The sequence below is a fragment of the Passer domesticus genome, chromosome 6 (assembly GCF_036417665.1).
Source record: "Passer domesticus isolate bPasDom1 chromosome 6, bPasDom1.hap1, whole genome shotgun sequence".
Lineage (NCBI taxonomy): Eukaryota > Metazoa > Chordata > Aves > Passeriformes > Passeridae > Passer > Passer domesticus.
The window spans coordinates 37,775,959-37,803,162 of record NC_087479.1 but is presented as its reverse complement, the minus strand read 5'-3'; the positions used below and the strand labels follow the sequence as shown (position 1 = coordinate 37,803,162).

Below are 27,204 nucleotides of genomic sequence, written 5' to 3'. Positions count from 1 at the left end.
CTCTATTCTATACAATGAATAGATCAAAGGAAGTGAGACAAAGCAGATAGAATGGCCAACAGCTCTCAAGTTTTTTAATCAAGAGCTCCTATTATTTTGGGCTATGAAAAGACATGAATGGATTATTTTTAGGTTGTATTGGCTGTTTTTTCCCTTTTGAATACCTCTTCAATAACACAACTGTTTGAATTTCTTCATAAGTTGCTTTAAAGGCTCGGTAATGCCAATTTATTGCAAAATACAAGTCACTGAATAATCCAGTATTGAACTATGCTCTGGCACAACTTCTCATTCAGATACCTCAAACTAAACAACACCACAACCAATGTACAGTCTCATCAGGATCTCCAAAGCAAGCTATTTGGTAAAAGTTAAGTCTTTTAATTTTGCCCTGCCCCAGATCAAAAAATCAAGTATGACTTATAGTAATACATTCAAAGTTTTTCCTCATGCTTTTTTAAGTAGCCAAGACATTCCAACAATTAGCCTGATGATACTGGTACACTGGTTACTCACAACTAGGTGTCTTCTACTGTTTTCTGTAAAAAGGAAAATCTGTTGTTTCAAAAAAACCCAACCAATACTTCTATATATCAAAGGTTATTATGTTAACAACCCAAATACTTAAATTATGATCTGCTCCTCTTTGCAGATATAACTGCAAGCTTCTGACACTGTCTATCCTGAATTCTGAAGTTACAACACTGTTTTAGTAGTACACATTTCTTTTCAAATTTTCGTTTGCAACACTCCAACGTTTTCCACTGGGAGACAGCTTGTTTTTCAGTAACTGATGGTTCCTTGCTTTCTAATTTACTGTTTACTATGTTTTCACATTCACAATATTCCTGAAAAACTCAATTTGTTCTCTTTCAAATCTTTTTGTTCTTATCTATTTGTGCTTCACTTCTCTGCTTTTTCTTGATTATTAACTTCATGTTCATAGTTCTTCTATTTTTCTGTAATAACTGTATTTTGCTTCCCTCTTATCTGTTCAGTGTTTGTTCACATACAATCTTTATCTGACTCAAATTCATATAAATGACTGAAAACACAACTCTAACCCCAAAGACATTACATAAAACATGGTATATAATTCTTGGTTCTGCTGCCAGGCCCACACATTAAAATTATGCATCCACTTGTGGACCTACTACAGTTCCTTACTGAGGTGTCTTTAAGTTGGTGCAAAATGAAAATTATGTGAATAAGGTCAGAAAATTTTTAAGCCCTAAGTAACTAAACACTTCAGAAAAAAAAAACAGGATGATAGAAAAAAATACCAGAAACAGGCTCATAACAGAGTTTCATATTCAGTAATCACCCAGATGTGATACAGAAGTTAGGAGAACAAAATAGTTTGCTCTCGAGGAAACAGAAAGAACTTTCTTGGACATGCTTATTACCTTAAATTTAGGTACAAATCTGGCAAACTCCTGGTGCCAGTTGTTCAGAGTAGAGGCAGGTGAAATTATTAAAAAAGGTCCCCAGATGTTCTCTCTCTGGAAAACACACATAAAAAATTAAATTTTAAAAAAAATTGAAGGGAGGTGGTAAAGACATGGTTTGGTATGGCTTTAAATCTACTAAATGACAGTGGCTACATGAGAGGAAACTGTATGCAAAAAAGCAAAACTCTACCAGCACAGCAGGGTGATAGAAAATCAAACAGAGCAGATCTAACGTTTAACCAAAACTTATTTCATAACATCTAAGTTCTTCTCAGAACAAACTCCTTTGTTTCTGAGAGTTGCCACCTGCATGTTACTAACAGCCCCTCTCATTTTGAAAAGAACTTGAGGTCACGTTGATAACTTTGTTCTGCCACATCACAAATTACAGTGCTCTCTGGTGAAAAACTGAGTTGATCCATTAATCTATTAGCAGTCACAAGCTGGCCCTCATAAGGGAGAGAGGTAGAAGAACAAAGCCCTGTGTAACCTTCCAAAAACCTCAAGGTGCAGTGTCACGGAAAGACAAGCTCATCTTGTTACTCCTTCCATGAGCTCAAGAATCTTCAGCTCTGCACACCTTTACAGTATTTTGGCCAACAGTACCAGTAACATAAAGAAATGCACACAATTGTCACGTGGTCACTAGTGCAGCTAATTTTGCTTCTAGTATCACTTCATTGACATCTCCTGTTTAGGGTAAGTGACTGGGTTGCAATCAAGACCGTTATTATTTTTAAATAAATGTATCTATTTCTGCATTAAGAAGTAAGCTCCTGTTGCTAATTCTGTTTTGTTTGTCTGCCCTGGCACAGAAGAATCGCTATGCTTCCTAAAAAACCCCACTGGAATATGGAAATTAATGCTAATTGCCATGAAGCTCAGAACTGAGCACTTTGATCTGTAAAACTTAGTGAACCATCAAGTGTGCAACTTGTTCTCTCCTGAGACTTTTACATTCAGTGCAAATTACAAGATTTTACTCTGTGAATAAATGAAAACTCTATATAAATAAAAACTGACATACATACATATTTATAACTATTTCAATGGCTCCACATGACAATAATGTATAAAATACCCTTTAAGACATTTAAGGTTCATAATCCAAAATTCATTTCCAACATGTGAAAATTATGCATCTTCTATCAAGCATACTACCCAGGAACAAGCTATAATCCACCTACCTCAGCCAGATGTGCAAGGAGAGCAATACTTTGTACTGTTTTACCCAGACCCATTTCATCTGCCAGAATTCCATTGATGCCCTGCAAAAGATACATAAATTAACACCTTCACTTTACTACTTTATAATCTACAAAGAACTGGCAGAACAGTGCTACTGAATTAAGGGGGAACAGCCACACTGTAACAACTCTGAAACTTTATAATCTCTTGCATCTGCTCCTGAGATCCCAACTGTATTTCATTCATCTCTCAATCAAATTTTTCCCCTAAGCCTCTCTGCACTTCATGATCCCATTGTGACCTGGGCACACTCACAAGGACAAGACTGCCTGCAGTTTATCTGCTGACCCAAGCCTGAAACAGTATGCAACTCCAAGCAGGAAAAGTTTCTTCCATGTATGATCTAAGTGATAAACAGTTCCATAAACCACACAAAGTATACTGAACTCAAAGCCCTCTTCAAAGCTGTTATGTTCTAAATAATAAAGAACACTGGTACTGGTGGCCTACCTAGTACATAACAAATATGTTAAAGATCAACTATACCCAGTCTATTTTTAACAACAGTATATTTTTTTGCCAACTTTATTCTAATGACTTAAATAATCCCAGAAGTTATAAAAATTTGCAAGATGTACTAATATACCTGCTCATATAGGTTGGCCAGCCAATTCATGCCTTTCAGTTGATAAGCTTTCAGTTTTCCATTGAAAATGGTAGGCTGTGGAATATCTTCTCCTGCTCGGATAGATGGGTTTGCTAAACTGTAGCTCTCTCCAAACCCAGTCCCGGACTTGTTAGCAGCCCGTAAAGCAGCTGCCCGGCTCTCCTTTGCATCTTCATCAAATGACCTGGTCTGAACAGGAAAAGGAAGGTAATGCATAAGATGGTGAATATATTAATCTATCAAGAAACTGGAGTGTAAAAGGCTTTACAACTCACATTAAGACATGATACTCGCCAGAAATGAAGATTAAACGAGCCTGTTCCTATAGCCCAAATCCTTATACTCTGGTTTTCTATTTGTTTCACACGAAATGTGTCAAGGGAATTAAATTCAAATCTGGCCCCTAGATAAATCTATTTGACTTGGCTGTTATGAAAGATCCTGGTACTGTGGCCTCTGCCAATTACTTTGCTTGCTCTTCTACTTCATGGATCAAAAAAAAACATACCCGGGCTTGATGAATCTGGTAAGCATCCTCAGCATTCTTCAGAGCTTGGGCCTTGTAATAGTTGCTATCTGAAAATACCATACCCATATTAGAGCTCTGCAACAGTAACCACCCAAACACACAGATAAATTCCAATAATTGCAGCAGTCCTTCTTGCAGAGAAGGATGTTGTGCTTGAAATTGTTATGTTTGCACAATAACACACAGAGTACAATAGATTTCAAAAGAGTGCAAGGAAAGGACTGTAGATGAATCACTTACCATAATCTTCTTGGGTGATGTTGACCACCACTCCTCCACCAATATCAATCTGCCTTTGGGTAGAGCTGTCTTCCAGTTTGCGCAGGATTTCCTCCTGTATCCCATCATGGCCAATATCTCGTTTCCGACTCATAAAATGGGCATACAATTCAGTTTGTGTGATCAGGAAGTTCAGTTTTCGCTGCTGTCTCTTAGCCTAAGAGAAGAGCATTTACCAAAAACAAAGGGGAAAAAGAGACAGGACAAGAGTTCAATGTTAAAAATATAATTAAACAAAAAAAAAAATCATCTAATAATGTATCAACAACCAATCTATCTAGATTATGTTAAGCACACCTTGTGAAGTGCTACATTAGTTGCACATAAAAACATTGACCAACTCCATAAATACAAAAATATAAAAATGTTGTAAATCAATTTTTTTAAATTCAGTAATCATGACAAAAACCACCATAATCTAATAAAAGAAAGTTTAAAAGTTTTGTTTACACTGAAAAATTAAAACATCAACAAAAATTAGCATAACTTTAGTGGTCTATAGTAAAGGAACTCAGCAGTTAAGAAATGCTTTCATGGGGACCTCATTCCCACATTCTGTTACTTATTAGTAGAGGGAATTATGGTAGTATACATGAGTACATCAATAGGTAACACAGTTGAGATATTATCATTACTCAGCATTCAGCAAGTCATTGCAGAAGCTCTGCTCACCCTTAGGCTTTGGCAGAAAATGCAAAAGTTAAAATTTGTCTATTTATCTAAGCCAGCAGAAAACTTTACCAAATGTTAATGAATTTGCAAGAATGAGTGGAACATGACAAATACAAGCTTCACTAGAGAGCTTTTACAAGGCAACTCTCTTGAATTCAATCCCTTTCACTCTGTAATAGAGTTCAAGAAGTTGTCAGTTGGCCAACAAAAAAAAGCAAGCACAGAAAAATTCTGTGTCTTGTACATACATGACAGAATAATCTTACAGCATCAGGGGAAAAAATAACAGGACAAAAAAATTCAGTGTCAATGAAAAAGTGTCTTCCCTTCTGGATCTAGAAAGATGTACAAACCATTACAAAATGTTGGCCCTTACCAACACTGAGCTTTGTATGTCTGTGAGACATGCACAGCTTCTCTGATTCCTTCCTCAATTTCACTCAAGTATAAAGAACTTATGCAATTTGAAGGGTTTTTTAATCACCTCTTGCTAACATTAGAATAATTACATAAATAAAAACAAGACCGCAGAAAAAACATGTGGAATAGCACCAAAACAGAAGAAATAACTGAATTTCAAGGCTTGGATTTAGAAATTATCCAGTCACTTCTGTGTCCCCTCAGCACATTAAGTATCAGCAATCTGTGATTTTGCTGTACCTCTCTCATCTCCTCATCCAGCTTGCGTTGCTCCAGAGCCTCCTTCTCAGCTCGTTTCCGATGCTCTTTCTCCACTTTTTCATACTTTTTCCAATAGAGAAGCATCTCCTTGGTGAGACGACGTGCTCGTGGTAGGGTTTCCTTACAGTTTTTCTGGGCTTGGATAGCAGCTCTACGGACCTCCCTCATGCACTGGTGGGCCAGCTAGAAGGAAATAAGATTTGGGAACAGTGGTAAAATGGGCAGATTGTAAAGAAAGTCAACAATAAACAGTATCAGATTTAATTATAACCAAGTCTGATACTTCAAAAGAGATAAAACTGTGATACTTCACTCAGCAGCAATGCTTCTGAAATGGCATGAGAGAATGCAATCTTCCAAAAAAATTCTGAGATGGCAGAGAAGACAAAAATCTGAAGACAGTTTCAGCATGGCATAATACTTAAAAGACTGATCTGATGGATAGGTCCTTGAAAGGGACTCAGAAGAACAAAATTCAAGGCTTACTTACAGCTCTTACTCACCTATTTATAGACACTTTTCTGGGGTTATTTTTTCACTTTTCAATAAGAATATAGTTAAGAATACTGCAATAGCAGTATTGGTGGAACACAGTTCTATTCACATTAATACACAGAAAAGTGAGGGAGCATTCTACAGTTTTGCTACTATTTCATAAAGCATAAGAAAACATAATATTTTTGTTCAAATAGAAATAATTTGATGCCATTATAATAACATCAAAACAGCTGGGTTTTTTAGTTTGTGACAGTTTTTCCTTCCACTAAAATCTGCACAACAATTCTAACATACAGATTTCAAATTATAAAACAAAATTAAGGCCAAAAAAGTGGAATTTTAAAAAATGTAAATTCTACTGGCCAAGTTTCTTAAACATACAAGTAAGTCCCATTTTCTGCATTCCTTACATAGAAAATGCTCCCTTTCTTGACAATGTATATACAGAACAGAAAATTTCCTACATCACCTTGTCTCTAACCATTCTCAGTCATATTCTTGATTACCTTTCCATCATTAGTCATATAAATGAATCAGACATTTGAGCATAACCCTTGAAAAGTGCTCAGAAAGCCATTACCCAGTGTTTGTAAGCAAAGTTCTCTTGGTAGAAACAATGCCAATTCTCAGAGAAGACTCTGATGAGAAGATGGATTGCTTTTGCAATCACTTATGTTGAAAACTGCTCTATTTTTAATCTCAGGTCCTCAACATATTTATCTAAGTTAAAGTACTTAATATTCCAAGAGCCCCTTTGATTTCAATCAGAATGCTTAAAACCAGCAAATTTTAAGTAGTGGATAGATGGGCAACTCAAAAATCAAAGTGTACCAAAGCCACTAATGTACAGTATCAAAGATTAGTAAATCTAAAATGTACAAACTAAATCTTTCAAAAGCCAGAAAGATCTCATGAAAGGAACTAATGTTGCTTGTTTCATCTGTTGCTTATGAAACAAGACAAAACAACACAACTAAAAAATGAAAAGCCTTATAATAAATCACAATTACTTGTATACAGTGCTTTCTCCTATACTGCCCTGCTAGTATAGTCAGCATTGTAAGAAAAAGAAGAAACATAGAGAGGTTACAGCTTGCTTATTACACCCAGTACAAGGAACAGTATGAAACTAAACACCACCTACCTTTTTGCTGTTGGTTAGGAAGAGGTTACGGGCTGAAGCTTTCTGTTTGTATGCCTGTAAAAGAGCATAATCTGTAAATTAGTTAAAGGGTAATGGCTTCACAGTATTTTTAAAAAATCATTGTCTAGTCTTCAGCAGGTGCATATACCAACTTCAGCCATGTACTCTACTGTATAATTGAGAATAGGTACTGTAAGTATTCTTCATTTTGACTGAAACACCTTTTCATCCCAAAATTACTGAAGGCATACATAAATATATTCCAAATCCTGAAGGAAGCATGCAAAACACCTCCTCCTTTTTCACAGCTGTTTCTTTAATTATTACTGTTGCAAAGCAGTAGTAATTATTCCATTCCATTTTCATCACTCAGGCAAACAATATTTTCCACTGTTTTCCAAAGATGAACAATTCCTGTAGATCCTATGTTCTTCACATGATCAAAATTCATCTTTTGGAAAAATATGGTCTCTCTCACTGCACATATCCTTTGTTTGGCTTTTAAGTCCATAAAGGATGATACAGTCATGACTTGTTGTAACTTCCTAGAATTCAAAGTCTGCTAACTGTGAGCTTCAAAAAGCAGGTTCTAAGGTCCACTCTGACCATCTCAGAAAACTGCAATAGTGAACTCAGCCTTCTGTTTCAAAGGTGCTGTTTCTGAGGTAAGGTTTGAATAACACAGATGCTGTGACTGAAACACCCCTTTTCTGAACTCTACTGTAAACCTAGATCGTGGTTTGCTCTGTACTGCCATCGTGTAGATCAGTGTGAGTACCTGCTAGAGCTTACTGCACTTTTCATTGCAGAGGGCTGAACAGCCACGCCAAAGCACTGCATGATCTGTTCAGGTACCACTGGTGATATTTCAACTACTTGTTTCTTACAGATTACAGAATTCCAGTTAGGTCACTAACAACCAAAAAAATCAGGTCTTACTTTACTCAGTTTTTCTAAGTGTCAAGTCCCCACTAAGTCAATTTGCTATTTCACTTTCTTTTATCATCACTGATCTACTGCCTTTAGCCAAGCTCACCTTTGGCAACTCCTTCTTAACAATGCTAAGCCACACTTTGCGCCGACGTGCATTAAGTTGCTCGATAGACAAATGCTTTTTCTTGGACCCAGGTGGTGGTGTATCGTGGGAAAACTTGGCAAAAACTTTGGTCTGGTGATGGTGGCGTCGTGGTGACTCCTCTGAAGAGAGTTCTTCGTCCCGTCTCCTCTTTTTCTTTACTTTTTTCAACTTGCCTGCATGGCGACAACAATCATAAAAATACATTTCTATTTTTGGGGCACATTTAATCAGGCACCTTTCTTGAGTAAATTCTTCTAGTCAATTTATATGTGGAACCAACAAAAAAGCAAAACTTATCAATGTTTCCCAATTCTGGTACAATTAATTTATACTATTAGATATTTCCTCAGTACTTTACAATGAAAAGATTTTTCTGTCTAATAGAGGGGTGAAATGCAATTACTTCCATCCAGGGAAACATGCCTTGAGAATTAAAATGTCTCGGATTTGGTGCATGTTTCTTGCTTTGCAGCAAAATTCTACTTAAAGATATGTAAAGGTAAGACTTTTAAAGGTAACAACATTATCACTTGGTACAATAAGTCCCAAAGCAAACTTCTCAGCAAAGAGAAGACTGCATTGAAACAGATTGGCACATCATCATGTCACACTAGCTTTCAGAGGAAATGGATACAAGTATGAGATATTAAAAATGTTCACTGTATGCAAAATTATGGATGCTGCAATGTTAATGGAGAAAAAACCCACCACAGTTAAACGAACTTGCAAATAGAATGGAAGCCAGCCTGAAATAACCCCTTTAAAACACAGCTCAACCTTAAGTCCCTAGATTAAGAGAGTTCACCTTACACTGACAGCTCATAGCCTTTTCTGCTTCCTTACAGATTTACAATTACTGCCAGCCCAAACAAGAAAGGAAACTGTACTTCCTGGAAAATGTGCATCTCAGAAACTCCAGCTGTTATGTCAGAGATATAATTCTATTGCAACTGACATCAAACATCAACTCCAAGTTCCCTCTGTTTTTCAGAAAACACTCAGCCTCTGTAACTTCCTGATCACTAAAACTACATATTGAAGAATAACTGCAGCAGGTACTGGATAAGCTTTTAAACTTTTCAAGGACCTGTTATGTTTTCAAAATACTCTTGAATAAATGGACCATGATATGAAACGATGTTTATGGATTCCAAACTACTGAATAATGTCCACAAAGAAAATCTTAAGCCATGAACTCTCCAGTCACACACCTTTTTTCCACCCTAGCTTTCTAGAAGCCAGACAATAAAGCACAATATTTTCTGAAGACATTTTTCTTTGCCAGAACTTGGTATTTCCCTGCAAAACCCACAAGTTTTGAACATCTATGTTATGTTTAATCAAAGGAAACAACATAGGACAGAAGTTAAACCACAGCAGACATTTAAAAGCATGAGGTTAGTGACTTTACCTTTTATTTTCTTCTCTTCTTTAAACTTCTTTTTCTTGGGCCCTAGCAGGTGGCGCTGCTGCTCGTAGTAGGGGTCGTAGGTAGAGAGCAGCCCCGCGCTGTAGTACTGGTACTGCTGCAGCTGAAGGGGAGAGTGAGCAGGTAAGAGACAGCCCCTAGACAAGCTCAGATCCTGAACACACAGAAGAGATCAGGAAGCATGCACTTCTCCATATCTGCATTTGTTACCAACTATCAGAGTGTCTGAAGTGAAACCACTGCTGCCAGGGGCGGCCTCCAAGTTCTGCACTGGGAACCGAGCCCACCTGGTTAAAAAGAGGGAAGGGCACCCAGGGAAGGATGCACTTTCAAAACACACTGCTCTGTCTTTTCCATACAGGTGCTGCCCAGCAAGACTACACATGACATGAAGAGTTCCAATTATGGACCTAACATTTGTTTTGCCTGCATTCCTAAATTACATACATATTCTACTTTATCATTCCAAAGGATGTAAAAGGACAGGTTTAAAGAAAAGGCATTTAAAAGACTTCCACAAGGAAAAAAAACTTGAACACTCAGATTGTCAAGTAAAAATACAGCTGCCGCAGCATTTTTCCCTCTAAATTATGAAAAATGCTGGTATATTTCCAGCACTATTCAAATGAAGCAGAGAAGAAACCCCCACATAAACAGGCAAATTAAAGGCAGCACTGCTCAGAAATTAACTAATTAAAACCTAAGCATACTTTTAAATTAATAGAAGATTTTTGAAAACAAACTTTTCTGATATATGATCCTCTCCCTCCATAACTGTGTACTGCTGATCTAACTATACACTCACTGGTTACTTTCGCTGGGTATTATTTCTTACAAGTCTGGGAATAAGTATTTGTGTAAAATCTAACAAAACTATGACCAGTGTAAAAATACGGTGTATGAATATTTATGCAGCTATGCAATATTTCAAGAAGTTAACATAATATTGGTTCAGAGCTTCACAAGTAAACAAAAGGAAGAAGTAGAGGGAAGCAAAGACTTGTGTGGGAAAATATTTCTTCGCTCTTCTGGAGAGATTTGAAAAGAATATAAAACAGGAAGACAAATTTTAACTTCAGACACATTCTCAGATAACAGAATAGGATAACCTCTTTCATCTAAGACTTTCTGCTGCAGTTCAAATCAGTAGTGAACATTTCTGCAAAAGCCCTTATAATTTGAAGAAACACATTATTAGAATCAAAGCAGCCATGGAATTTGGCGTACTATTAAGAAAAATGCAAAAATGCAGCAGACTATTTTCTTCTAAGGGAAAGAAAGAGAATATCAAAAGAAAATCCAAAATAAACAAAAAAAAGTAAAAAGAAAGAAAAAGAGTCAAGTAAAACCTCAAATCATGACAGAAAATGACAAGGTAGTAAACTAGGCACTTGCTTTCAAGATTGTAAACATCACCTTACTAGTCATCACTTCAATGATGATATAAATACACTTGAATAGCAGTTACTACCTGCATTAAAATTTAACTCGCAGCATCTCCACTTTCATCTACATTGCATATGTATCATCCAAATCTTGCATTTTAACACTCAGTATTTGCTCTAGTGACTGGGACAGAGCACTGTGAAAACTATATATAAAATGTGCCAGTACTAATTACATATATTACTGACAGATTCACAGCATCTTTCATTCTATGTATGTAACTGATTCAATAACCCTTGTCTGAAAGTGCTGTTGGACAGTTACTGTCTACCAAACAGTGTATTTTCCAGTTCACAAAATTATGAGTTTTGGTAAAAACATAAGAGCAGTTAAAACAATGCAGTTAAAGGAAAGAATAAAAATCAAGACAACATAAAAATTTTGACTTTTTACCTCTTTGTCTTTGCTATATTTACTTTGATGCAATTTCTTATACTTGTGTAATCGCAGCATATCGTGAAGTTCCTCCCTTGAAAGAGAAAATTCTTCTTCCTCATCTCCATCCTCATCACTTGGTGAATCTGTGTCACTGGAATCATCACTCAGAAGGATACTCTAACAAGAATAAATGGGAACTAATTTAACAATCCCAAATCCCTATGCTAAATTGTTTATTTATGCAAAGCACTCTAGAGCACTTACCTAATAAAGGGGTGTGGACCTCACCCAACAACGAGCACTAACAAAGTGTCCATCTAAAATGACTCATAGAAAATAGTTTTCTGAGGAGCAGACCTGTATAGCAGTGAATTCAATACACATTTTCTGATTTGGAGGAAAGTAGTTTTCTGTTAGTTTGTGATAGTTAAATAATTTTAGTCCACTTGGTCTGTTTGTGGTCTCAGAAAAGCTGCAGTGAGAAAATCAAGGATAACAGCAGGGGTATTTTGTGATGTGTCATTTGCAGGTGCTTCCCTACCCCATTTGCAGTTTGTCCCTCTATTCTACCACTTCTACCTGCATGGTTCCTGCAAGTCCGGCTTTTGTTCCACCTCTTGGCAACATGTTTTTGCTAACTTGAGATTGCTACAGTGAAAATGCAAAGACAGCATAAAGCCACCATTCTGCTCTCTTCTGCCATCCTCACTGAGACCTTGTACTGAGTTCAACTTAAAAATAAATTTTTAGTCGAGTCCCAAATCTCCATTTAATAAATTTTAAAACAGATTAGTTTAATCTGGACAGTGTACTAAAATTAATTCAGATTCTGAATGTAAACTAACTGCCAATTCCACCACTAAACTGCATTCCCATGTGCCACATCCACATGCCTTTTGGACACCTCCAGGGATGGTGATTCCAAAACTTCCCTGGGCAGCCTGACCATCCTTCCCAGCGAAGAAAGTTTTACTAATACACAATCTAAACCTCCCCTGGCACACAACTTGAGGCCATTTCTCTTGCCCTATTGCTTGTTACTTTGGAGAGAAGACTCATCCTCACCTCACTATAATCTCCCTTCAGGGAGTCCCCCCCAAACCTCCTTTTCTCCAGGCTTAATCCCCCCAGCTCCCTCAGCTGCTCCTCCTAAGACTTGTGATCCAGAGCCTTCCCCAGCTCCATTGCCCTTCCCTGGACATGCTCCAGGAACTCAGTGTATTTCTCAGTGAGAGGCCCAAACTGGACACAGGGTTCAATGTGTGGCTTTACCAGGACACCAAGTACAGGGGGTCAATCACTGCCCTGGTCCTGCTGGCCACACTGTTGCTGATACAGGCCAGGATGCCATCGGCCTTCTTGGCCACCTGGACACTGCTGGATCATGTTTAGCTGCTGCTCACCAGCACCTCCAGGTCCTTTTCTGCTGGGCAGCCTTACAGCCACGTTTTCCCCAGCCTGCAGTGCTGCATGGGGCTGCTGTCACCCAAGTGCAAGACATTCACTTTGTTGAACCTTATGCAATTGGCCTTGGCCCATGATCCAGCCTGTCCAGATGCTTCTGCAGAGCCTTCCTGCCCTCCAGCAGAGCAACACTGCCACCCAACTTGTCTGCAAGTAACTGTGGGTATATTTGATCACTTCAGTCAGATCACTGACAAAGACAGTAAACAGGACCAGGCCTGATACTGAGCCCTGGGGATCACCACTGGAGCTGGCCACCAGCTGGATGGAACTCCAGGCACCACCACTCTCTGGGCCCAGCCATGCACACAGTTTTTCACCTGGTAAACATGCACCCATCCAAACGTGAGCAGCCACCTTGTCAAGAAGCATGCTGTGGGAGATGGTGTCAAAGGCTTTAGTGAAGTCTAGACAGACATCCACAGCCTTTCCTTCATCCATTAGGCAGGTCACCTTGTCACAGAATATGATCAGGTTGGTCAAGCAGGACCCAACTTTCATAAACCCATGTCAGCTGGGCCTGACCCCCTGGTTATCTTGCATATGCTGTGTGATGACACTCAAGATGATCTGCTCCATAACCTTTCACAGAGCACCAAGGACAGGCTGACAGTTCTGTAGTTCCCTAGGCTCTCCTGCCAGCTTTTCTGGTAAATAGTCATCATGTTTGCAAACTTTCAGTCAACTGGGACCTGCCTGGTTAGCCAGGACTGCTGGTAAATGACTGAGAATGGCTAGGTGGGTAACTACTCACAGATCCCACAATAGCTGCATTTCTTTCCAACATTCTTACCTTCAGCCACTTTCTGCTTTTCTTCAGTTTGGAAAAATTATACAAGCTCCCTTTTTCAGACTTTGGTTCTGTTTACAAAAAAAAAAAAAAAAAAAAAAAAGTTCTTAAGAAATAATGCTTTTCCAGACTAACCCAAAGAAAGCAGATTCAACCTAGCACATGCCTACCTGGCTGGAGTACTCCATTCAGGGAATGTGTGTTCAGCATCCCAGAATTCCCTGCTCCAGAAGACTCTCCAAGCAAGGAGTCTGGAGGCTCTTCCTTAACTTGCATCAGGGGATCCCCAGACTGAGGCAGCAAAGGATTGTCATCCAATCCATCTTCACTTTCATCACTGTAAGAAGATCCATAATACAGTGACAGGAAAATATTCAAAAGAGGAGATACCCATCCAGCTTTCTTACATAAGGGCATTTGTCTAAAGGTTTGAGAATTGAACTGCTTCAGATATAATTTTACACATTAGAAATATTACTGTTAATAATTTCCCATTAAGCCCTTAGCAATAGTTAATCATGAGATCAGCCTGGCTATGTTATCAACCTGCACCTCCAGTCTTTAACTAGGTGTGTAGTTTTAGAAACATGAACTATGCAAGTCAAACCAAAGCACAATACTGTCATACTCATTAGGACATGTAAGAATAGCAGATATACCTTTTCTAATCCTTTTGTGGGTCTTAATACATGCTTATAAATATATCTGTTATCTGTTGCCCATTCCATTAGCAGTTCTGTAACTAAGCAATACCGAAACACTGATGAAATTACATAATTAATTGTTTTGGGACAGAAACACACATTGATGATGCCTCATTGTTACAACTTACACGAATTCTGCATCTGACCAAGTCTTTCAATTTTCTTTATGACTAAAGGCTGTAAGTGTCCCTGAAAATCTACTTAGGACTTCCTCATTCTACTTTTTGCAGACAAAGAAAGTTTTGGCCACTCTGCTACAAAAAAAAGCTTTAAAACTTTGTACTAATTTGTATATGGGCTGGTAGCACACTGTATTATCACTATGAACTGAGAGAAGCACAGTCCAAAATCTTTTATACAATCATAGAATATCGCAAGTTGGAAGGGAGACACAAAAATCTTTAAGTCCAACTCCTGGCCCTGCACAGGAAAGTCCCCAAGAATCACACCATGTGCCTGAGAGTGTTGTTCAAATGCTTCTTGAACTCTGTCAGTGCTGTGACCACTTCCCTGGGGAGGCTGTTCCAGTGCCCAACAACCCTCTGGACAGAGAACCTTTCCCTAATATCCCACCCTAACAAAACTTCATGCCATTGCTTCAGATCCTGTCAGTGGTCACCAGAGAGAAGAAATCAGAAAAGCTTTGTCTCAGAACTCAAAGCTAATGCTTTATTATTTATGATAATTTAGATTTATTATTAAATTTAATAGTATTTTTTAGATTTCCTCTTCTCTAGGCCGAGCAATCCAAGCGACCTCTCCTCCTTTAAAGCAGAAGAGTTTCTAATGAACAAGTCACTGATAAATCCTTAATATGGTGTTGGCAGGGAACAATATTATAAAAATGCCTGTCTTTCCTTGGCACTCCCAATGGAAAGTAGAAAAGCTTTTGGTACCTGGATATACTCCTGTTAAAGATGGCAGACGTCTGCCGAAGGAACTGATCCAGTTGCAGAGCTTTTTCCAGGTATTGCAGATAGAGGGGTTTTGCCAGCTCTGAGCAGCTGCCATCCTCCCCGGCACCCAGCTCCGAGGCCATAGAACAAACTTCTCCTCATGCACAGGTGCCTGTGAACACACAGCTGTAAAAGGAAACAGTGGCTATCAGCACCACAACTCCTCTGAAAGGAGCAAACAGATCTACCAAGACAATTCTGGGCAAAAGCTTAGACTGCAGTTAATAGGTATAGTAAACAAACAGAAATTGCCACTCAACTTTTCCACCACAGTACTACCACAGCCAAAAACTAGATTCTTAGTTTTTTGGTTTATGACTTTGTGGCTGCTGTTTGATAGGAACAAGCACTGTTTTAACCTAGTATGATAATCCAAGTGCTGACATAGAAATTCAAAGTATTATGAAGACAGTCCTCAAACAACTAAAGTAAGCTTTCATCATTATTAAAGAGAACATGTTTAACCCTGAACGGAAGGCATATATATATATATATATATATATATATGACTCCAAAAAGGAAGAATTACTAAAAATATTGTTCCTCTGTTGTTTTTATCATTCACCTCACAGCTGTCGTCTACTGAATACTCATAATATTTCTCCTTTACCTTACAGCAATGCTCTTTCAGCATTGAAAATATAGTTGTTACCTGTTGGCAAACAAGCTACAAATACTTGACCAAAAACCCTTTCCTTCTGAAGTGCAAATGTTATTTTATTAAAGAAAAATAATACACAAAAAGCAACTTGCAGCATACTTTTTATATTTACAAATTTAGAATGTATTCTAGCATTATGTTTTTCCACTAGTAGAAACTATCCACCTAATTCTTTAAAATTTGTTCTCAGGATTTAAGATTCTTAATAAAGCCAAATGCATCCCCCTGCAATATTTGCATACTACATACTCCAGAAACAAAAGTATCAAAACATTTTATTGCTCTGTCAACTGCAGTTTTCTCTTCCTTCAACTACAAAGGATGTCATAACAACTGTTACAGTAATAGCTCTGTCAACTCAAATTTTACTTTTCTTTGACTACAAAAGACACCATCACTGTTATAATAATAGTGAGAAAGGTACGTCGTGGTTTCCAAAGCTAGAGTTGTTACTGTATAAATCAAAGTGCTGTCATGATCTTAAATATTTACAAAGAAACAAATAAATTAATTAATTTATAAATGTCTTAAGCTTTTACTTCTGGTGGAGGACAAAAATCATAGAATGGTTTAAGTTGGAAAGGCCCTTAGAGAACATCTAGTTCCAACCCCTGCCATAGGCAGGGACACCTCTCACTAGAACAGGTTGCTCAAATTAAAACCAGTCAGATTTAGATTAATTGTTCATCTGAAGGATTCTTCTGGTTTCTATAATTTCTTAAAAATACTACAAAACCTGCAGCAAACGTCACATTAATTTATTGAAAGACATATATTTCTTCAATTATTAAATCAGTGACTAAATTGTTTCATGCTTATGTAAGTGAACATACAGATTGAGTATCCAATCTTCAAATATTCTCTCTTCACATATACAAATCCAAAACCCAGCATCTAACCTTCTCTAAGACTTTCATCCTCCAAAATAACAGAACAAATTCAGAACTTCAAAGTTACAATAAACTATATCAGTGATTCTCATCTTGAGACTAATGGCTGTGCTTGAACAAGAGCAAATTGTATTATTTATTAATAAATACTGGGTCTTGAGTTAATACTGGGTCCTTACTCACAGAGGATAACCAATACCATACCAGAATTCATTGACAAGGTAACAGCCCTGTGATAAAAATTATTCTTAGACTGAAGTTTTCTACACATTAGGTCTTTGCATACCTGACAGCAATTGAATGACTGACCTGCCACCAAATTCTCATTTCCAGCAGAACTTAGCAACACCTGAAAGCTTTCCCTATGATTAGGGTAGTAACATGCACATTTTCCAGACAACTTTCATCTACAGATGTCACAGTGCTTAACAGCCATTTGAAACCAAACCAACCAACCAAACTTAAATCAAGAACTGTCTTCCATGAGAGAGGAAGACACAAAATGAACCCTAAAATCATTTAGGTTGGGAAAGACCTCTAGGATCATCAAGTCCAGCTGCTAATCCAACACTACCAGGTCCACCACTAAACCGTGTCCCCAAGTACCACATCCACACACCTTTTAAACACCTCCAGGAACAGTGACTCAACCTCTTGCCAGGGCAGCCTGTTCCAATGCTTGACAACCCCTTCTGTGAAGAAATTAAGTAAGAGGGTTAAAAAACGAGAGGAAACATGAAACTGGTGCCTCTAATGCAAGAGACCATTCATGAGGTGTAGAAAAAAACACCTTGAAGGTGAAAGAGGTTTTCCTTAACTCATGATCACTAATAAAAATTACATGTATTACAAGAGCGAAAATCTCTCCCTAGTACCATAGCAAATAAAATATGGTGATTCCTTTTCCCATTCCATTCCAAAATGCATCAATGTATCATATCAACCAGTTAACTCAAAAAAACATGGCATCTTTCACCTGTCTGCTCCTTGCAGAAAATAACATTCCCAACTCAACCTTGCATTTTCACACTAATAAAGTCCTCCTTGACCTGACATAGTATAACTCCTCTGCATTTCATCCATATAAAAAGACACACTTTTGCTTGTCTTCCTGTTTTAATTGCTCCACAAGGCTCCTGTACATACAACATTAATTACTCTCGTCCTTAAAACAGTTACTAGTCTGTATCCTGCCTACCAAACAAACAAATAAACACAGAAGAGCTTAACAATACCCTTAAAACATATTTACAATGCCCAATAGAAATTTAGTTAGTGTTACACAAGCATACTGAATAGTGGGAAACTCAGACATTTAATTCAGCCTTTCATTTATTTATATGCTGACAGTCACTGAGTGCTTCTCTGCTGATCAAAGTAATAATACAGAAGGTAAAGTGACAGATAATTCATTCTCCATTCTTTCATTTCCACGATAGGTTTTAACAAACAAAGATTTCCAATAGCAAAACCTGACTAAACACTGAAATGAGAGAAGATAGAAACAAATGAGAGGCACAGAACCTGACCCACTACTGTATGTAACTGTATAGGACATCACCAACATACTGCTTCAGTGGATTTATGCGTGGGTCGGCTGTCAATTGTCTCTGCCCCAGCACGGAAAAGGTGGTTCTGGGCAGGCCGCGCTTTCGAAGAAGGAGTCTGGACTCTTGCATTTCGGTCTTCAGTTGAGTTTGTTGTTCTTTATCTACAAAGTTTTTCTGTCTGTCCAGCCGAGGTCTGATCAGCAAGACAGCCAAGGGCACTCTCTCCCATCCACGGGGCAGTTGTCTCTTTTATAGTAAAAACTATGTATAAGATATTTACCTTCAATTTCCAATACTTTTCACCCTTGCTGGCAAGTGCACTTTTACTATGAACCAATCCACACATGCCAACATCATCCTGAACATGGATGCCAAGGAGAAGAAAGAAGAAGGATTGGGCACGCCCAAATCCCTCCATCTTGGGACTCCCGACCCCCATGTACAGAATTTCAAACCCCCCTGTACAAGGTTCCAAAGTTTTTTCCTTCACCCTGTGATTCCTACTACTGTGCTGCTTAAACTTTTGTGACCTGTAATTCTTCATATAAGGTTGGCAATTTGCTCCATGAATTAAGATCGAATTTCCAGGTGTCTTTGGCTTCCTGCCAGGGTCTCTGAGCCCCTGCCAGGGCTTTGAGCCATCCAGGGCATCCAGAGAGATGTCCTGGGTTCCGACAGATTTACATGGTGATGACATTCATTCCACCTTTCTTTGACATTTTTGAAACAAATCTATCCTTTTGTCTACTCAGTTTAAGGACAAAACACAGATTTTCAAAAAGATTTCATTACTGATTGTAACATTTCGGTAAAGACTCATATGTTACAGGGGTAAAATGAGCAGAAGCTGCAGAGTAATTCTTGTGCCATCATGACTTTCTTACTGATATATACCAACTTCATGTTAAGTTTCAGTACCAAATTCAATAGTTATTTGCTTTCTCCCTTCCTCTTCCCTAGAGTTCTAACAGTTTAGAAAAACAGCATTTGGAAATAAATAGCTTTTCACTGCCAGGCTGGCACTTTAAATCTTCTAGCACTCTTAATCAGAAGTTCACACTTTAGCCATTTAATTGTATTATATGGACCACTAAATTATTAAAAGTACAGGTAAAATACCAGCAGGAATGTAATAACTTCATGCAAATAACTTTCATAGTAATTGTATTTTTTTAATATCTAAGTTCAGTTCTGAAAGAGCCTTCCTTATTCTGTTTGAAATCCCAAGCTTAATTCAGTGTTAATGTAGGTGTGGGGTTTCTTCCCTCACTCCTGTTTTTTCAAGTCTGCCCATTTATAGCATCCAGTCAGTAAGCAAACACCCCGCACTGGAGAAGAATCCTCCAAGGACATTTTCTAAGAGCAGCTAGGTTTTATAACAAGATTGCTAAATTTTATGCCCACTGACCTGCACCAACCAAACAGCAAACCCATGGTCTCTTGAAGCAGCTTAGCTTCAAAAGTAGATTCTCCCAATTTAAACAAATATTCACTGCATATTTCCGAATGGAAGTCCAGCAAGCTTTTCTTACTGGTATCAAACAGGAATCCCATAAGTGCTAAGTGCAAAATCTGGCTCTTGTGCCTAGCTGCAAGCTGGATGGGGTTTGCTTTGGAAAGCTGGTTGAAACAATACTTTTCACCCATAAGTTTCTTGTGTTTTTTCCCTTCAGTTGCTGCCACTTCTACACCTCAGATAAGGCCCAGAGGATTACTTTTTCTGTTCTTTATGACTAACATCAACTGTCATAGTAAATAATGATAACAACTCCACTCCTAGCTGAGGGCACATACACAAACAGAAGCTGCCATGCAAGTAAAAGGTACTGGATTGCAGCTAATGCATTTAGCAAGGCAAATCAGGGAGGTGAAAGTAACTCAGTCTCCCCTGCCACACACTAAGAGCACGGATATGAAGTGTGACTAGCTGGCAGGTGAGCACCAATACTTGTTCCAGTATTTCAGCCCACAGAAGCAGCTTCTTTTCTCTTCTCCATCTCATCACTGCAAGCACACTGACAAAACATCCATGTGGACAAAAACCTGAAATCACAGAAACTACGTATTCATCATTTATTTATAGCATGGAAGGTTTAATCTATATAAGGATTAAAACTGGTCAAAAATACAACCTTCTGTGCCACCTCAGTTGCCTTGCAATTTTAGCAGTTTTCTGGGTTTTTCCCACACATGGGTTTTTCATGCTTTGCAATTTGACACCAACTTATTAAGACAGATTTTTCTAAACTTATGCAAATCCCTAAAATACTTTGCCTTCCTGAAGAAATTTAGAATTGAGACATACAGGTCTCATTGGAGCAGCAGAACAGTTAATGCTGTGAGATGTTCCAGTAGTAATATCTCCAGAATAAATCCTGACACAAATATATCCAAACAGAAGATTCATCCAGTCAAGGTCGGTGTGGAAAACATAGACTAGCACAGTAATAGCAGCTAGGCATATTTTTTTCAGTCTTCTTTAAATGCATATAATCTCCAACAGAAAAAAAAAATTGTAGTGGTATAGAAAAATGTGAAGAACTATTTTGTTTGAAGGAGAATTACATGCTCTCCTTTCCCCACTCATTTTAGATTGCTTTCATAAATGCACAGTTACACTAACTACAATTTCCCAGAGCTGTAGGCCACATTTTAAAGCAAAACATAATTCCCATATAGGGTTTTTCATGGAAGTGTCTTACATATAATTGAGATGTATAAGACACTATGGCTTTTCAAAAAGCAAATACAAAATTTCATATGAACCTAAAGCCTCCACTAACCTCAAGTTGAACAAATAAAATTAATGTACATACAACTAAACTCTGAGTTCACACCCTTTGAGTTTGAAATTAAAAAAAGACATCTTAATTGCTTTTCTGAGTAATGAAATCTAGGTAAACTAGATGCTTTACTTTGCTGTTCTGCTTTTGTGGTAAGGTTTCATATTGTTTTCCAAGGAATGAGACAGCATTTCAGTGACCTGTGTTCCACCTTTTAATCACTTTTAAACACAGAGAAGAGCCAGCAGGGCACTGCCTCTGGATTTTCCAATTCCCAAAAAAACCCAGTTACAGATAGGACCTAATTTATTATTTAAAAGAAAAACTACAGAGCAGTGTATCAGAGGCACATGTAGCAAACACCAGAATACCTTCAAACATACTGAACACAAAAGTAGGCGTGTCAGAGCTCTGCTACCAAGTTTAAACTAGCAGAAAAACAAACCTAACTATTTAATTGTTCAATTAGAGTAATTCTTGTCCCAAGAGAGCGGTTAATAGTAATTTATGGAGGCCTCTGACAATGCATTTTTACTCTCTGCTCTACACAGCAGCACCAGCAGTTACCCTCACACTCTGCCATTCTGTGCACACAAAATAACAACTGCATGGATATTTTCAGTTTTGGTTTTTACTCCCTCCACCCCAGACCACGAAAAGGGAACTATGTCCAAAAAAAGCTCTAAGAGCACTTGCCATCTAAACCAAGCTAGCATGTAGTCCAGCATGTCAAAGAGCATGCTTATTACCAAATTTACAGCTTATTACGTTATACTCAAATGGATCCAAACTTGCCCGTTTGACGCATGAAGAATTGGGAGGCAGTATTTTCAGCAACTTCAACAATATACATGTGAGAAATAAACAAGAGAAGAATTACAGGTAATATCCTTTAGCCTTGGAAAAAGGTTCAAGCTACAGTTCTATTTCTTGTACTTTTCCCTCACACCTCACCAACCCCTCAGTGTCACGACACTCTCACACATACGCACTAAAGGAGTGACAACAAAAATGAATCGTTTAAGTTAAAAACTGTGTTGGTCACATATATACAGTGCTTATCAGATGTGCTGTACAAATCCATGCAGTCGACTTGTTTGTAAGAGAAGAAACTAAAATCCGAACTACACACATTTCACTATTAAAAAAAACTAACTTGAGTTGAACCATTTTCTTCACGCAAAGGCGAAAATAAACTAAAGGAGTTTATTATAATCTGCAACACCACAGTGGGAGAAATCTTCCACAGAAGACAGGCAACAGCGTCAAGAAGCATAGGGCTAAATCAGGACCAGAAGCTGTATTGGGTCGCACAGAGGAGTGGCACGGTGCTACCTGTTTGCAGCCAAACAGGAGCGGACTTTACAGCGCAGCTTTAGGGAAGCGCGCGTTCACAGCGCTGAGCTGCGCTTCACGGGCACCCGGGAGACACTTTCCATCAACAACGCCACGGGTCTGGCAGGCGGCCCCTTCCTGCAGGTGCCGGTGGCTATTCCGGGAGCGCTGGGGCGGCGCGGGCCCCCCTCCCGCCGGGCTCTGCGGGCACCGCCGCGCCACGCGGCCTCACGCACGGGGGCGGCGCGGCGCGGCCCGGCCCGGGCTCCCGGGGCGGCCGCGGGGCGGAGGCCGCGCTCTGACGGCACCGGGGAGCGGGGGGGGCGGGCGCGTTCCCGCAGGCGCGCCCCCGCGGGCGGCGGGCACGCGCTCCCGCCGGTGACGCGGCGCTCCCGGCCCGGCCGCGCCGCCGCCCTCGCCCCCCCCCCGCACCCCCCGCCCGCGCACGCGCCACCGCCCGCACGTGCGCCGGCAGGTGCGCGGCGGCGCCCCCGCCCCCCCCCCGGGAGCCCCCCCCGCGCCCGGCGGGGCCCGGCCGCCGCTCCGGACGGGGCTGGGGGGGAAACGGCGGCTCCGCGGCCGCCGGTACGGCGGGGCGCATCCGGCGGGCAGGGCGGGGAAGGGGCCTGTCTCTTTAAGAAGAGGCCCGGCTGCTGCGGCCGCCGGTCGGCGCGGGGGGTGAAGCCGCGGCCTGCCCAGCCGGCGCCCCCAGTGCCGCCTCCAGTAGCCCCGGCCCGGCGTGCCCTTGCGCGGTGGCCGCGGTGGCTCACCTGGGTAGCGGGCCCGGCGGCGACGCGGCGGCGGCGGCGGGGGGCTGGGGGTGTCTCCGGGGCTCGCTCCCCCGCTTGCTCCACCCGGCCTCTCGCCCCGCGTTGCCGGGGCTGGCGTTGCCTGTCTCCTGCCGCGGGGCGCTCCCGGCTCCTGCCTCGCCAAGATGGCGCCCGCGCTGGTGCTGAGGAGGAGGCGGCGGCTGCGGGCGCTGGGACGGCGGCGGCGGCCACTTTCGCTCACTGAGAGGAGAGGAGCAGGGACACGGGGAGCCATGGCGGGGGGGAGGAGAGGCGCCATGCCCAGGCCTGATCAATCGATCCCCGCATGCCTCTCCGCCGCCCCGGCCCCGCGCCTGGGCCCCCCCGCCCCGTCCGCGCCGCCGTGGCCGCCGCACGGACCCCACGCCCGCACCGCGGGGCTCGGCCCCGCAGGGACCCCGCGGGGGGCCCTTCCTCATCGATGCGCTCCTGCGGCCGATTGGTAGGGTCTGGCGGTGACGGAAATTGCCGAAGGGACTCGGCCAGACGGCCGGGTGAGCCAGCGAGTCTCGCGCGAGGCGGGGCGGGGTCTCGCGATGCTGGCGCGGGGAGGCGGGTGCGTCCCGGAAGTGACGCGCGCTCGCCCTTGAGGCGGCGCGGGGCCGCTCGCTGCCGGCGCGGCGGGAGCCCGGCCCGGCCCGGCCCGGGTGCGTGCCGCCGAGGCCGCCCGCCGCAGCCAGGCGCCTTGTGCCGGCCTGGCAGCCCCCGCAGATGACGAGAGCGGTGAGGGGCTGGCGGCGCTGGACGCGGGGCGCTGTCAGGGTTAACACGTGCGGGCATTCGTGGGGCTCCGTGCCTGCTGCCGCTTCGCTCTGTCATGCGCTGGGAGCTGCAGTGGAGCAGCTCCGGAGGAAATAGGCCTGAAGGTTATTGCGAACATAGCCGTAAACGCGGTGTGGCCATCAGGTGTTCAGCACCGCTGCCTCCCAAAACCCATTAACCAGCACACTTAGAGCAAATCCTTAAGTGGGTGATTAAGCCAGATCACCTTCTGCACAGCGCTAAAAATCGGTGTTTCATACTAAGCTGTGTCACTCCAGCGCTCAGGAGGTACCAGTGTCCTGGTTTGGGCTAGAAGGAGTTAATTCCTCAGCGGCTGGGACAGTACTGAGTTTTGCATGCAGAATAAAAAACCTGATGTTTTGAGTTTCACTAAATCGAGTTTATCCTAAGTCAGAGACTTGTCCTGTCTCATCCTCTGCCACTGAGAGGGAAATCTTGAGGGTGCACAGCCAGGACGGCTGACCTGAACTGAGCAGAGGGATATTCCATACCACAGGACATCATGCCCAGTATAACCGAGGGCAGCTGCTTGGAAATGAGGCCGATCTGGAATTAGCATAGGGTGAGCCATTGTATTGTTTTTCTTTCCTTTTTTATCATTATTTACTCTATTTTTTTTTTTCAATTATTAAACTTCTTATCCTAAACTACACATTTTACTTTTGATTCTCTGCCCCACTCCACTGGGGCAGGGTGGGAGGGAGCAGCTTCATTGTCCTTAGTTGCCAGCTGGGCTTAAACCACCACACACAGTTGCTGGGATATAAAAATAAGATCATTGCTACTGCTCCAGTAGAACTTCACTAGAGTGGTCCTTAACTAGTGTGGTTGTACCCCTAAGCACAGCCAGGAGTTGTGTTGTGTTGTGTAGGAGGCGTGCATGGTTTGGTTACCTGTCAGTACCACGCTCACACAAACAGCTGGCACTGAGCAGCATCACTGCCTGATGGACCTTTAAAAAATAACTCTTCTCTTCTTGAAGAAAATTGTCATTTTTAGTCTTGTGCATCAGTGATGACTCCATTCCAACATATTTCTTTTCTCTATGCCATTCCCAAAAGAGAACCAAAGGGAAAGCAGTACTTATATTTACCCAAGAAAGTTTTGCTACTTTTTCCACACAGCAAGAATTTCCTGCAAAAGACAGACCATCATTATTTCCATTCAGCAATGGAATGTTGAATTACCTGCCATTGTAAAGTCAGGAGCTTTTGTTTGACACCTCTGCAAGGGGAATAGCCTCTTTTTCACTTGGATGTCTCCAAACACCCAGTCTAAGCTCATCAAATCACCTGTGTCAGAAATTAAATTCATACAGTCTGCTTGAGGTCAGTTTAAGGTGCTCCCACAGATTTTACATGAATTGGATTTTCAAGCTCTGCTTTGACAAAGTACATCCTTGATTGTTGAAGTATGTGTTTTGAGACCCTCTTTTTTTTTTTTTTGTGGGAAAGCAATCACTGTAACCTCTGTAGTTTCTGTCCTTCTGAGGATTGTTTCTCTTTATTAAATCCCACATGTGGTTGGATCAAAAGACCATCTTTATTCATTCTGTAGTCTTCTATTGCTTTCTCCCTTCTCAGTTTCTGCATGTCTGCCAGTGACACAGCTCCTCTGGCAGCTCCATGCAAGTGGGCTAATAAAAAAAAAAGAAACAGAAAATAAATCAAATCAATAAAATGAAATAATAAACTATAGTTTTGTTAGAACCAGGGACGAGCTCCCTCTGTCATCAGCCAATGGACCACAACAACCCTGCTATCACATGCAGCACAGCCCCTTATCTACTGCAGCTCTTCCATGAGTGCACTGGGGTATCAGCTGTGCTGCACACGGGTGTGGCAGTGCCTCTGTGGTACCAAAGCTCTGCGTGTGAGCTGGCACCTCTTAAACAAGAGGACTCTGCACTTCTAGGGAAATATTTGCTTCTGTACACCAACAAGTTCCCAGGCATCTGCTTATTTGAATTTAAGTCCTAAACATGAGAACATGTCTGCATTTCCAAGTACCTAGCAACCACCAGTAAGAACACAAGGAGGGTTAAACATGTAGCTCCTTTACTAGCTCTTTTCTAGTGACAGAGCTGCAGGGAAACACACACATTTTCCCAGGTGTCTGCATCCACAAGAACAATTACTGCTGGCAGACAGTTACACTGAAAATGCAGGGACTGCCAAGCCTTCCAGGGTGGGAAGTTTGTGTTCACTCCTCCCCCTCAGCAGTGAGGAAGATTATCAGTTTCTGAAAGCCACGGAAGAGGGAAGCTGAGGGTTTCGATAATGAAGTCCTGAGGATCAGAGGTCACTGCTTTGCATCTGCTTTGTGGGTGAAAAGTCAGGGAGTGTCCTCCCCTTGCTTAGGAGGGAGCATCCATCATTCAGCAGACTCAGCTACCACTTGCAGATGATGACACAGGAAGCCACAAAAAGTCAACATACCTTTCCAAAAGCATCAGGATCAATGAGATGCCTTTCTTTTTATTTCCTTCCTTTTAATTTTTTTCTCTATTTTCTTCTTCATCCTCTTCTGCCAGTACTGCATCAACAAGAATGCTGCATTATCTCTTTTGGCTGCTGTGGACCACTGGCAATACTTTACTGTTGCTCGTAAATCAGACACAGGCACATGCAATGATGCAGAAGTCTGAAATCAAGCACTCCTGAATATGTTGAAGACCACGAGGATGATCTGACCCTAGTAGGAGCTCATTTAGTCAGAAAGTGATTCTGGTATTTTGCCACTCCACATTTGAAGTTTAAATATGTATTGCAAGCAGATTTCAAATAAAGTAGAAGAAACTTTTTATTTGTGTGATCTACCCACAAGATATAGAAACAACAGAAAATTATTAACAGTGAAATGACAGTAAAAATGGCTCCTTTTGCTACCCATACTAGATTTCTAAAGCCAACTGCTTTAGAATGCAGAAAGTATGACAAGCAGATGAGATACCAAATCAGTCTTCAAAATACCATCTGAAATACCCAGGATCAAGTTAATTCCTTGGCTAATATTATGGAATAGATGGATTTACAAAAG

At 41.0% G+C, this 27,204-nt stretch overlaps 2 protein-coding genes across 4 annotated transcripts in view; one reads left to right on the top strand and one right to left on the bottom strand.

Annotated features, from left to right (window-relative positions):
• Nucleotides 1–23,484, bottom strand: part of INO80 (INO80 complex ATPase subunit) — a 64,683-nt gene extending 41,199 nt beyond the window's left edge. Inside the window, exons 1-15 of one of the 3 annotated variants that reach the window (XM_064424671.1) lie at nucleotides 23,344–23,484; nucleotides 17,525–17,597; nucleotides 15,295–15,480; nucleotides 13,865–14,031; nucleotides 13,698–13,765; nucleotides 11,456–11,617; nucleotides 9,599–9,719; nucleotides 8,146–8,360; nucleotides 7,110–7,163; nucleotides 5,447–5,650; nucleotides 4,076–4,271; nucleotides 3,815–3,882; nucleotides 3,286–3,495; nucleotides 2,639–2,719; nucleotides 1,407–1,502 (exon numbers count right to left, since the gene is read on the bottom strand). In XM_064424671.1, the coding sequence (XP_064280741.1) occupies nucleotides 1,407–1,502; nucleotides 2,639–2,719; nucleotides 3,286–3,495; nucleotides 3,815–3,882; nucleotides 4,076–4,271; nucleotides 5,447–5,650; nucleotides 7,110–7,163; nucleotides 8,146–8,360; nucleotides 9,599–9,719; nucleotides 11,456–11,617; nucleotides 13,698–13,765; nucleotides 13,865–14,031; nucleotides 15,295–15,437 (1,785 nt within the window). In that variant the 5' untranslated portion in view covers nucleotides 15,438–15,480; nucleotides 17,525–17,597; nucleotides 23,344–23,484. Of the gene's footprint in view, nucleotides 1–1,406; nucleotides 1,503–2,638; nucleotides 2,720–3,285; nucleotides 3,496–3,814; nucleotides 3,883–4,075; nucleotides 4,272–5,446; nucleotides 5,651–7,109; nucleotides 7,164–8,145; nucleotides 8,361–9,598; nucleotides 9,720–11,455; nucleotides 11,618–13,697; nucleotides 13,766–13,864; nucleotides 14,032–15,294; nucleotides 15,481–17,524; nucleotides 17,598–22,573; nucleotides 22,709–23,343 lie in introns of those variants that run through there. The other 2 variants (XM_064424672.1, XM_064424670.1) reach the window with 2 other exon arrangements.
• LOC135302316 (collagen alpha-1(I) chain-like) lies at nucleotides 22,045–27,011 on the top strand. Its single transcript, XM_064422686.1, has 3 exons — nucleotides 22,045–22,091; nucleotides 22,534–24,727; nucleotides 26,699–27,011. The coding sequence occupies exons 1-2, from the start codon at nucleotides 22,045–22,047 to the stop codon at nucleotides 23,585–23,587; spliced, it is 1,101 nt and encodes a 366-aa protein (XP_064278756.1). The 3' UTR covers nucleotides 23,588–24,727; nucleotides 26,699–27,011.
• Nucleotides 27,012–27,204: the final 193 nt, after the last annotated feature.

What these genes read in the sequence shown, in the direction of transcription:
- LOC135302316 (XM_064422686.1), top strand. Translation starts at nt 22,045, where the DNA reads ATGAAGAATTGGGAGGCAGTATTTTCAGCAACTTCAACAATATACAT. An exon ending in GCAACTTCAACAATATACAT is followed by an intron (nt 22,092 to 22,533) that starts GTGAGAAATAAA and finishes AATCAGGACCAG; the next exon opens with AAGCTGTATTGGGTCGCACA.